The sequence below is a fragment of the Suncus etruscus genome, chromosome 7 (assembly GCF_024139225.1).
Source record: "Suncus etruscus isolate mSunEtr1 chromosome 7, mSunEtr1.pri.cur, whole genome shotgun sequence".
NCBI classification, from domain to species: domain Eukaryota; kingdom Metazoa; phylum Chordata; class Mammalia; order Eulipotyphla; family Soricidae; genus Suncus; species Suncus etruscus.
Window position 1 is genome coordinate 92,874,805 of NC_064854.1, and position 12,570 is coordinate 92,887,374.

General features: G+C 35.8%; 1 protein-coding gene across 1 annotated transcript in view; it reads left to right on the forward strand.

Annotated features, from left to right (window-relative positions):
• Positions 1–12,570, forward strand: part of LOC126013819 (protoheme IX farnesyltransferase, mitochondrial) — a 124,158-nt gene that overhangs the window by 101,953 nt on the left and 9,635 nt on the right. Inside the window, 1 exon segment of the mRNA XM_049777020.1 lies at positions 6,709–6,945. Within this exon segment, the coding sequence (XP_049632977.1) occupies positions 6,709–6,945 (237 nt within the window).

The window sequence follows — 12,570 nt, forward strand, 5'->3', positions numbered from 1 at the left end:
AAGAGAACCAAGATTTTTATTTTTTTATTTTTTTCAAATAATACTTTTTATTTAAACATCTTGGTTACAAACATGATTGTGGTTGTGTTTCAGTCACATAAGAGGACACCCCCCCCCCATCACCAGTGCAACATTCCCACTACCAGTGTCCCAAATATCCCTCCTCCCCACCCCACCCCCACCTGTACTTTAGACAGGCTTTCTGTTTCCCTCATACATTCTCATTGTTAGGATATTTCTCTAACTAAACTCATCACTCTTTGTGGTGAGCTTCATGAAGTGGGTTGTAACTACCAGCCCTCCTCTCTTTTGTCTCTGAAAATTAGTGCTGAATGTCTTTCATTTTTCTTAAAACCCATAGAGTGAGACCATTCTGCGTCTTTCTCTCTATGACTTATTTCACTCAGCATAATAGATTCCATGTACATCCATGTATAGGAAAATTTCATGACTTCATCTCTCCTGATGGCTGCATAATATTCTATTGTGTATATGTACCACAGTTTCTTTAGCAATTCGTCTGTTGATGGGCATCTTGGTTGTTTCCAGAATCTTGCTAGGGTAAATAGAGCTGCAATGAATATAGGTGGAAGGAAGGGATTTTTGTATGGTATTTTTGTGTTCCTAGGGTATATTTCTAGGAGTGGTATAGCTGGATCGTATGGGAGCTCAACTTCCAGTTTTGGAGGAATCTCCATATTGCTTTCCAGAAAGGTTGAATTAGATGGCATTCCCACCAGCAGTGGATAAGAGTTTCTTTCTCTCCGCATCCCTGCCAACACTGCTTAGAACCAACATCTTTAATGTTTTCATGGGATCAGGTGGTGCTGTGGGTGTTTTTCTATAATTTGATATAATAAAATAAAAAATGTACAGCTACACTTAAAATAAAAATGACTTGCACATTTTAAATGGATACATGCTTCACATTTATCTTATATTCATAACTAATAAGTGATGTTGTTGAGTAATATATCATTCTAGTAAAATCCATGTCTTTTTTTGAAAAAAAATAAATCAGGTAAATAATTACAAGTTTAACAACCCATATTTTAGCACTAGTTTAATTTAGCACTAGTTTATTTAGCACTAGTTTAATGTCTATTTAAGTTTCTAGCTTCTGCTTAAAAATTTTTCTCTCATTTCCCTTGTTTTTTTTTTGTTGTTGTTGTTAACTCTTTATAATTAAAGGGTTAATTGTTTCTTATTTTATTTGTTTAATGCCTATATACCTCTCTAGTCTAAACTGTTGTTGTCTACCTTATTCACTTATGTATACCCATGCATAACATAGTGTCTGACAATTCTGACCAGGGGAAAGATATATATGAAATAATTGACCTAAAATAACAAGAACATAGCTTTTAATAAAAATGCCCTTTAACTCTGAGATTTAGTCATGATCACATTTTATGAGGTCAGACAATCATAGCTGTAAGAGATGATAAAGGAACATACTTATATCAATCAAAACTAGATCTGTCAAATAAATGAAATAGTTTTAAGTTGTTAATTTTTGTTTTGCTCTATTTTTAATGTCATACCAACTATTGGCAATAGACTCAAATATTACTAGTGGTAGTATAAGTTGGTATAAACCCTCTAGAGTACAGACTGGCAGTACGTTAAGTACTTAAAATGTGCATATCATCTGTTTTCATCTCAGAGTTATCAGAATTTAATCAAAACTATAATTCTTGTAATATATTCATTCTGATATTTTTTAGAAAAGGGAAAATGCCAGTGGTCAAAAATATATTGATTGAAATTAATTGTGATATAGCCAAAGTAAATGACTTTGTAACTATTAATGAAAATTCTGAATGATACCATGGATATTATTAATAGTATCTTGAAGTAAATTAAATAATTCTCACTTATTTTAATTGTACAAAAGACTACAAAATATAAACCAGTATCTGTATAAATCACTTTAAATTCTCTTTGTGATTTTTAGTAGTATCTGTGCTAAAATGCACATATATTTCTTTTAAAATCTTTTTTTTAGGAAAAAATATTGTTTCACAAAATTAAAATATTAGGGTTTATAATTAGAGCATCTTTGTCCATAATATAAGAAAAGTCTAAAATTTACTTCTTTGGTGTTGAGAGAGAAATTGGTTTTTTGAACTATCTAGGTGATCATGAGAGTAATCATGGCTACTGAGTAAGTAGCCTCATTATCGTTTATGTGGCTTGTCAGTTCATGCAGTTTTTATTTGTGCAGCTAAGCACACTGATTTAAGCATAAATGAGTTTCATAATTCTATCAGGGAGGGTCGAAAACTATTTCTATGTAAAATTTCCTATCTCAAAAAATTAAATTCATGTGTGTGTTCTAAAAGATCTTTTCATACCGCTAATTTGGACGCAACTCTTCTTGGAGAAGGAGTGAGCAGCTTTTTCTTTTTTTTTTTTTTTTAAATACAAGGTTCAATTCAGGAAGAATAAAAATGTTCATAGGCCATATTTTTCTCATCCAAAATAAAACTAGCTTTTTAAAAGTCCCATAGGGGGATAAAAATCAGTTCTGATATACTATAAACTGCCTTATTGAAAAAACAAGTTATAATATTTGCAGGTTTTTCAGCCATGTAAATTCTCCTTCTGGTCATATTTGAGCTATAACAACACAGGAGCATCATCCTAATCTTTCATCTGGAAAATTATATTGTCTGCTATATTAGGAAGCTCCAGGTCACATGGCATACATGACTGCCATAAGGAAACAGTGGGTGTTTAGAAATAAGCAAAGAAGAAATTGAGTTTAATAAGAACAGTCTGTATAATCTATTCAATTGGGATGGTTAGATTTAAGAGGGAATAATAAAACTTGGGGAAAATATGAGCCAAAGTGATTGAAAGATGTAGGAGATAAAGGCAGTGTATAGAAGATGAAGGTAGGGAGAAGAATAGATAAAAACTTTTGTAGGGAATTTACCTTAAAAACCCAGAAAATGGCCTCTTCCCCCAATACAAGAAAGTTACAGGAAGTAAAGAGGTGAGTGGGAAGGACATCCATTGAGGTTATTGTGAAGTAAGATAAATCTGGATCCCTGACAAAGAGGAGAGAAGATCAGTCACTCTGAGGAAGTGGGAGGGAAATTCTAAGTGCTAAGTATCAGCACTGTTAAGCCAGTCCAATTTCTTGATCATATGACTAGTTAATGTGATTGTGGGACTTTTTTCAAAAAACCACGTCTTGAGATTTAAAATTGGGGATTGGTATTCATGTGGGAGTGGGAAATAAGGCAGAATGATGTAAGGATGTAATATAAAGGTTTAAGATGTCAGATTAAATTTTGTTTGAAAATTGAATTATTCTGAAAAAATAACCAGAAATAGGGAATGGAAATCCTCCTCTATTTCCAATGAATGTATGTTAAAAAGGTGGTTCCCTGAGTTATTTGATAATTTATCCCTAGTTTTCTTTCTCCATCAAAATTGCTATACTGCTGGGTTTTTTCATTTTATGAGCAGTATAGGCACAGAACTGGGAAAGGTTATTCTATTTACCGTATCAGTGTGAGAGGTGGTATTGTCCAGAAGCTATTTAGCTAGGTCACTTCTGACTTTTATGCTGCATTAACCTGACTAAGTATTTTTAGTTAGTGGCTCACTCTGCTGAGGTTTAACTTCTTTAAATCTGTGCAAATTAAAAATTTTCTTAAAGGAGTGGTCTACTAGATACAGGTTTTCTCTCCTGCTATGAGAACACTGTATCCCTGAAAACAGAGAGTATTTTCTCACTTGCTTATGAAATACACATGATATTCCTCAGGGATTGGCCATTGCACCAGGGTCCCTGGAAGCTTTACACTGCTAACTGCTTCCCAGTGAGCACTTTGAAAACTGTGATGTATGGGATCTCTATGCTATGTAAACAGTTGCTCAGAAGCAGAACTATGGCTATTGTAAGAAAGCAAACTAGAGTAACTGTTTTTGTTCTTGGAGAAAGAATAAATAGACATGTATATAAGCAGAAAGAAGTAGATCCAATTTTTAAAAACTCCTTTACAAGATTCCATAAATTCTATTTTTTTATTGTTGTTGAAACAATTGTGATTTACAAAGTCCTTCATAGTTGGGTTTCAGACATACAATGATCATGGCTAATCCCACCACCAGTGTTGACTTCTCTCCACCGTGTTCCCTGTGTATCTCAACCATCACCTTTTGCTCCCCAGCCTGCCAGTATAGCAAGCTATTTAAAATTTAAATTGTTAGAGTTTGGTCTCTTGATTTCATTGCTGTTTAGTTTGGCTTGGATATTTAGTTCTGCTCTTTTTTTTTAATCTCCACCAATGCACCTGAGACTGCTTGACTCCTGGTCCCCATCCTTTCATATTTTTGGTTTTCCTCTACTCACTATTTTTCCTTTTCCTCACTATAATCTGGGGCCAACGGTGTTCAAGGCAACTCCCATTTGGACCATTGCATTTCTTCTGTAGTTATTCCAAATACCACATATAATATTGATATTCTGGGATATGATAGTGATATAATAGTGATATTCTGTATTTATTCTTTTTCTGGCTTATTTCATTTAACATTATATCTTCCTGTTTCACCCATGTTGCTGCAGATTGCATGATTGCATCATTCATACACATGCATATACAACTATCATTCCATTGTCTGTATAAATGTATATATACACAATATATATACACACAAAAAAATACACACACCACATCTTCATGTTCTAAGCTTCTGTTGTTGAACATATCTAAGTTGATTCCAAGACTTAGCTATTGTACTGAGAGCTGCAATGAATAGCATGTGCATACATCTTCGTGGAAAAGTGTTTTTATGTCCTGGGGATAGATACCCAAAAGAGGAATTTCTGGATCATATGCAGCTCAATTTTGAAAAAATCTACTTTAAAGTGAGCCTAAGCCTTGGTATTGGAGCAACAATTCAGCAGTAGATAAGGTGCTTCTTTGCATATGCTGACCTGTTTCAATTCCCTGCACCACATTTATCTTCTTGGATCCCCCCCTCCCCTTGGTGTGGCTAAAATGTATAAATAAAAATGAATCCATTGTAAACACTAATTCAAAAAGATATGTGTGCCTCATATCTTTTTTTAAGCCAGTCAAATTGAGCAGGGGGGGGGGGTGCCTCATATCTTAATTGGCACACAATAACCAAAGAATAAAAATAATCAAATACCCAATATTAGAGGCATGGATAAAGAAGTTTGTAGTGAAGATAAAAATACAGATAGAAATATTACAGAAATCTGTGCAGCCATAAGAAGGTCAGAAATTAAGCAGTTTACTGAAACCTGGATGGAGAGTATTTTATTAAGCAAAGTAAGTCCAAAGAAAATAGGATATTTGTATCAGATGTTCTCACCTATAGGTAGTATCTGTAGTATGTAGAATAACAAGGCAAGTGAATGGAAAGTATTGAATATGGCAAACTTATGGTTCTAATTAAAAGTAAGAATCCCGGAGAAGGAAGGGAGTAGGAGGGCAGTGATGGAGGGTGGTGAGGTAGTAGACTGTGGGTGGTGGAGGGTCCAGTCAAGGGTCCTTGGATGTGGAGATGAAGTAACTATGTACATGAAAACCACTAGTCAACACTACTGTAGCCTGTGACCCAAACTCTAAAAGCAATTTAAAATTTTTTAGTGAGTTTGATAAGATGGTGGGTGATCAGAGGGAGGCAACCTTATGTTGGCAGAGAGACATTCACACTGGCGGTGAGTTGGAATTGGAATACCTGAAATTCTTGTAATAACTTAAAAAAAATCACAGTATATGAGAAAATATTTAAGTAGGCTCACTGAGAATCAGGTTTATAATTATGCTTTATTATAAATAGATTTTTATTTGTACTGTTGATATTCATTATTAATAGTTAGGTGATGTTTTAAAATAAAATATAAATAAAAGGTTAAAACTGCTCTGGAATTAAAATGCTGGTTGTTGTCTAGAAGTATTCTGAGTGGCTTATCTATATCTGTAATGTTTATAAAACAAAAACAAAACCTATATAAAGCAGTCAATATTGGTTCTCGCTTCATTTTGGTAGTACTTTCCTTAGAAATCCAGGCCCAGGGGCCAGAGGAATAGCAAGTGGGCAAGGCATCTGTCTTACATGCGTCTGACTAGAGTTTGATTCCTGATGTCCCATATGGTTTCCCGAGCCTGCCTAAAGTAATTTCTGGGTGCAGAGACAGGAGTAAGCTCTGAGCTGTCAGATGTGGGGAAAAAAAAAATCCAGGTCCATAATTTTCATAGCCAGAAAGGGACAGAACTTAAAATACAATTCATTGTTGCTCTTTTTTTTTTTTTTTAACTTTTTGTTTTCTTGTTTGGAAACACACCCAGTGATGCTGGTTGGCTCTGCATTTAGGGATTTGTCCTGATGGGTCTTCTGGCTGCCAGAGATAAATAAAACCTACATCAGCCACATGCAAGACTAAGCTCTGTCTACTGTACTTTCTCTCAGACTAACCCCTCTCCACTCTACTCTTGATTCCCTGTTACCATCAAGAGGAGCAACCAGAATTATAAACATTCCCTTTGTACTATAATTTTCTTTGAGAGAATATCCTATATAACAGGGAAAACACTAAACTGGAACTGTTTGACAGTTCACTTTGTAGGTAGTGGATCCCTCATCAGCTCTGCTTCCAAGCAGCATGATTAGTTTGCATTGCAAAGAATCACACTGTGTTATCTGTTACTTTTTCAGCCCACTGTTGGCAGTGTCTTTTGCCACCTGCTGTGCTGTTCCAGGAGTTGCCCTTCTTACCTGGGGGGTGAATCCACTCACTGGAGCTCTGGGGGCCTTCAACATCTTCCTGTATACTTGCTGTTATACACCATTGAAGAGAATCAGCATTGTCAACACATGGGTTGGAGCTGTTGTTGGAGCCATCCCACCTGTCATGGGCTGGACAGCTGTAACTGGCAGCCTTGATGCTGGTGAGTATCTCACAATGTTAAGACCTCTCAACAGACCTGTGGCACAGGTACTAGAACGAACAGCTCACTGGCCCTTTGATGTAAGAATTAATTACACATTGATCACAGAACCTGGTACTCTAGTAATTGGTATTAGATTCATTTTGTTCATTCTCTATTTTTTTGACAAATGTGCTGATATGACACTCTGAAATATGTGAATACAGAATTATTAAAGGGTGACTGCGAAAGCAGTTTGCATTAGCCTGTGGCAACAAAGAATGAAAACAAAGAACCTAAAACTCACAAATCAAATGAAGACTGCTGTTTGTTTGGGATTTAGATGTTCCTTATCCTGGCTAAAGAGTTGTTAGGCTTTAATGTTAGGCTTTAAGAATAATGGGCAGCATCATTCTTTGGCAGGTTTCCTGTGATTAGCTCTTCACTCCCACAATGCTGGGTTCCTTAACCCTCTGTTCCCACCCCCAACCTTTATGAAAGAACAGACTACTCTAACTTCTAATTTATTTTTTTTTATGATTGCTTAAATTGTTCATGCTGTCTACAATAAAACCATTGAAACAATTCTACTTTTTTTGATGATATATCACAACTAAATTTGTGAGGTGAAAATATCTTTTTTTTTTACCATCTGTAAGGGAAGTTTCACAGTCTAATAAGTCATGTAATTAGTGTTTTTGATGGACACTTAGGAAGGAAGTGGTAGTGTTTCCTGCAATATGTGTAAGTACATATTTTTCACATGAGAGATCAAAAGGCAGTTGACCATAATTATTGCCCTGTAAGCCACATTTCTGAAACTTTTCTTAAACACTTTACATCCTGATTTGACAGTGTTATATAGGCAAATACAACTTCACTGTGTTTCTCCCTAGAATAGCTTTACTATTCTGTGAATACTGGAGTACCATACATCTACAAGTAATATTTTAAAATGTTTATACACATTTTCTCTGCAATAAACCTAAAGCCAGATTCTCCTCCATCTGAGATTGTTGGAAAAGTATTGAGGCGCAAGGGGTCTAGAGCAAGATTTGGATCCCAACTCCCACCTCACTCTCTTTTTACCCCATCACTCCTACTGATTATTTGGGAACCCTTTAAAGTGTCCTTGGCTTCTTTATGCTGCTATATGCTTTATGTTACTATTACATGGAGCTGGTAAAATGGCCTTTTCTATGGAGCTATCTCTGAGATTAGATGAATTCTTATTAAGTAGCCCTCAGCCATACATGAATGGACTGATTTATCTCGAGAAAGGTCATGAGATTTGTTTATAAAGTGAGCAATTTGTAATTGCTATCTTTTGTTTTATGGTGGTAGGGGATGGAGTGGGTTTGGGTTTTTTTGTTGTTGTTACTATTGTTTTATTTTTGGAGGAAGGGCTCCATAAGCAGCAGGCCATACTGCTTAGAGCTTGGTATGGGGTGGGGTCTAGGGACAGAGGGAAAGTGCTCAGTGGCCCAAATGGGGAGTCAGGGATCAAATCTGAATTGACTGCTTTCAAAGCAAATGCCCACCTGTTGCTCCAGCTGCTCCAGTTCTTGGCTATTTTATGTAGTCCTGCTTGCCTCCAGGTTTGGTGGAAGAGTAATGTCTGTCTTGACAGATAAAGATGTGGGTTAGTGAATTTGAGTTTGGCATCCCTGGGCTATCTGAAGGCTTGTTTTTTCCCTGATAAAACTTAAGTTTTTATAACCTACATCTCACACCTGTATACCACAAATATTCTAGGTTAACTCCTTGGTTCTGCCTCTAAACCAGGCTTAACTTGACAAAAATTCCCTCTTTTCACTCTATCTTCTTGCCTCCTGTACCATCCAAACCTTTCTAGTGATTACTGAGGCATATAAGGTGGAAACTATGAAAGTACCTTTCAGGTAAATAATCTTTAGCCTGCCAGTAGTGTAATTTCTTCAAATCTAGCATAAAGGAATGAGGCTCCCAAAACTACCTTTTCTGTCTAGGGAACAAAAATGGGGAGGGCCCAATGTCATGGCCAGGTTATATAATCTCAGGGAAAGATAACCCTAGAGTTAGATGAGAGTAATTTAGTACAAGGCTTTTGCTTGAGATTAGGTCTTTGAGAGTAATTTCTGAGTAAACCTCTATTCAGCATCAACTATGTGTAAGATACAATGCAAGAGAAACTGATAAAAACAAGGCAGAATGTGAGAAAAATTGTATTAGATTATTTTTATTGCTTAGATTTAAGGAACTAGATTGAATAAAATTGTGTAGAACTTTGTTACCTTCTGTAATTTTGCTGCCCAGTTCGAAGCCACTAACCATATGTTGCTATTTAAATTCAAACTTAAACTAAATAAATTTAAACAAGACTTCCTTCTGTGTCTACATCTTTTTGAGGGTTTTGTGGTGCCTAGAGGCCAATTAAGATGTCCAGTGTGAGGGCCTCAAGCAATAAGAGGTGGTACTGTCTTTCCTCTTCCATTAATGGCACAAAATGCAAATACTATGTTTGGTTTTGCTTTTTTATGAGATCATGAAAAAATAATTTCTCATTGTTTTAGATTTCCCAGAAGTGTGGATCCAGAATTTGTGCTCACTCTGACCTGCATATTCTAACCTATATGACTGAAGCATGATGGGAAATGGGGGGTAAATATTAAATATTAATACATTATATGTGATTAACATATAATATAACATACTTATATAGCATGACATATTCATATTAAATATAAACTTAGGGAAATTGAAAAGGCTAAACAAGTATTAATTGTTCTTACTATTTGCTATTTTATAACTACATAGAAAACTGCTAGCTTTCTTTCTTAGTATACAGTGCAAATAGCTCTTAATGGACCTTTCAGTTTTAGAGTGCTATATTGTAAAATATAGCTCAACCCCTCCCGAGGTGCTTTTTTGTAGCTATTATTAAAGGTAATCATTATATTGGAGATTTACATATGTGCATTTTTCTGAAACTCAAGGTTGGGCTTTGACTTTCTACCTGTGTAATCTCTTTTTCTTAGTTTAAAAATATTTTAATTGCTATTAACAAAAACTATTAAAAATGCTTATCAAGTAAAAGCAAAAGGCAAGAGACGACAGCTTTCTGGTCCCTGGCCTAGCCAGGTGACCTCATAGCAAAGAAAGTGTATGGTTTGATTCTCTCAAGGTTATGAAAAAAAGACTGATGGGGCCCTAGTTAAAGAGTCTACCGGGAAATGGTGCTGGAGCAGGCTGAAGGTGGAGCTTTTACTATAGATAAGTGCTTGGCTGCAGACGTCCCAGCACCAATTTGAGGCCGGAGCCACATGCATTAGGCCTCTCAACAATGTTTATCTCCAGAGACTGTTTAGTTCATCTATCACTGAGACTAGCTTAAAATCACTCACCCGCTTCTTGCCAGGGCAGAGCTACTTATTTTCATTTACCTTTAAAAACTTAGATTCTATTTTGTCTTATTAGTTGTCTTATTCCTAAATGCTAATAAATCCAAGATCTTTGTAGTTTAATGAATGGACTTTAGTGACTGTTGATTTGTAAATCGCCTTATGTTTGTGATTCAGGTGTTGTGTGATAAATATTAATTATGTCAGCCAACATTCAGTTACAAATGAGGTCTTAGAAATGTGCTCTTATCAGAAAGTGACATTTGGCAGATGGATGGTGTTAGGAACAAAAGTATTTTTTTAGCCTCAGCTGGTAAGGTACAAAATGTTTCAATTTATTTGTACTATTTAAAAGTACTGTTTCATCTTATTTATCTCTTTTATTGCATGATGGAAAAAAAAAGAAAAGAAAATGGAGGGAATTTATTCATTCAATAAATATATATCAAGGGATTATTTAGTACTAGATACTGATTAACCCAAGCACTTTTAAAGATACCCTTTAAAATATTGCCTCAGTTCAAAAACAATACATGAAATTAAATTTTTTTTACTATTTTGTGTGAAATTTTGCCTTAACTAGTGTTAAAAGTTTAGATTAAGAAGATGGGGCCGGAGAGATAGCATGGAGGTAGTGCATTTGCCTTGCATGCAGAAGGACGGTGGTTCGAATCCCGGCATCCCATATGGTTCCCAGAGCCTGCCGGGAGCGATTTCTGAGCGTAGAGCCAGGATCGGCCCCTGGGTGCTGCTGGGTATGACCCAAAAATGGAAAAAGAAAAAAAAATGAGCTTGGAACATTTTCATGGAAATACTAGCAAGTTAATTTAATATTAGCAAACCAGTGTGCCAAATAATTACTGCCCACTACTCTTCTCAGACAAAATGTAAATAAATAATAAGCTGAGAAAGATGTTAGGAGTACATTTCTAAAGCGGAGTTTGTCAGAACCAAATGCACACTCTGTATTATCATCTATACTGGGGTCACCCATAATTAATCAATTAATCACAAACTTGAAGTGTTGAGCCAGAGCCTTTCTGAAATAGATAATGCCTTGGTAGAGCAGCCTCTGGTAAGAATAGTGTTTGACACAGTGTACACATTTCATTAGTACAGTTCCATGTAGAAACTAATATTTGGATAATATTTTAGATATTTTAGATATGTTAATAATTTTAGATCCCAAATGCGATCTAAAAAGAAGCATTTGAATTTTTTTCTTATTTTTTACTTTCATCCCCCTTTTTCTAACTTTATTTAAACATGTGGTTTGCAAAGTTGTTTATAATAACAGTTGTTAAGAGCATTAAATGTTTTAATACCAACCCCACCCTGAGTGTGCCCTTTCCTACACTATTGTCCCAGTTTCCAAGAACTCATGAAAAGTTCTCTCTAAGGAGATAGTAAGGGGAGGGAAAAAAAAAGAGAGGGAAAGAGTGTGGGATAGTTTTTCAGTTCTGTTTGCTTTCTTTACTCTTATGTCTCTTCAACTGAAACCTCTCTAGAGAGTTCATGTGGGCAGGAAGTATACAATAGGTGAGCAAAGACAAGCATCTGTGCCCCCTCCCCAGTGACTCTTCATTATGCCTAAGTTACTACCAAAGAATCCTTTAAGAGCAAGCTGTTATTGCTCACTGTTTTCTATTTTCAGGGAACTTTGAATCTTCTCTTTTGTCACTGTGCATGTGATAAACTAGTCCCACATCCTATTTCCTTTATCTGTAACATCATAGAAGTCTGTTGCATAGTTGAGGCTGATCTATTTCACAAATTCCTTTGTGTTAACCTTCAAAAGAAATGCTTTGAAATTTGTAACCATGAAGTTTTGGGTTTTGCTTTGCTTCCCCCTGATAGCCCCTGGTTTACATAACCATATAACCTAAAAATACAAATGTGCCCCATCCTGGAACAGACAAGCTACTGAGGGCCACATTTAGAGGGAGCCTTTGTACAAGGGAGGGAAGACTTACCAATCCAGCACCAGGCTTCATTGGAGCTGTTTCTTTATCCTTTTCAAGTCCATGTGTGTACAGTGAATGACAGTGAATGAGTTTGTGTACTAATGAGATTGGATGTAAGCCAGACAGGCAGTGGACAAAACAAGCTGAAACCTTTTACTCTTACAAAAAGGTATTTTTCTTCAAAGCATCCATATAGTATGGGAGCTCCAGTTTGAATATTATTTTTTCCATTCTGTTAGAAAACTATTTGGGTATATGGACTTTTCTTGGCTTTGGCAACAACATAATGGAAATATACTATGTAGA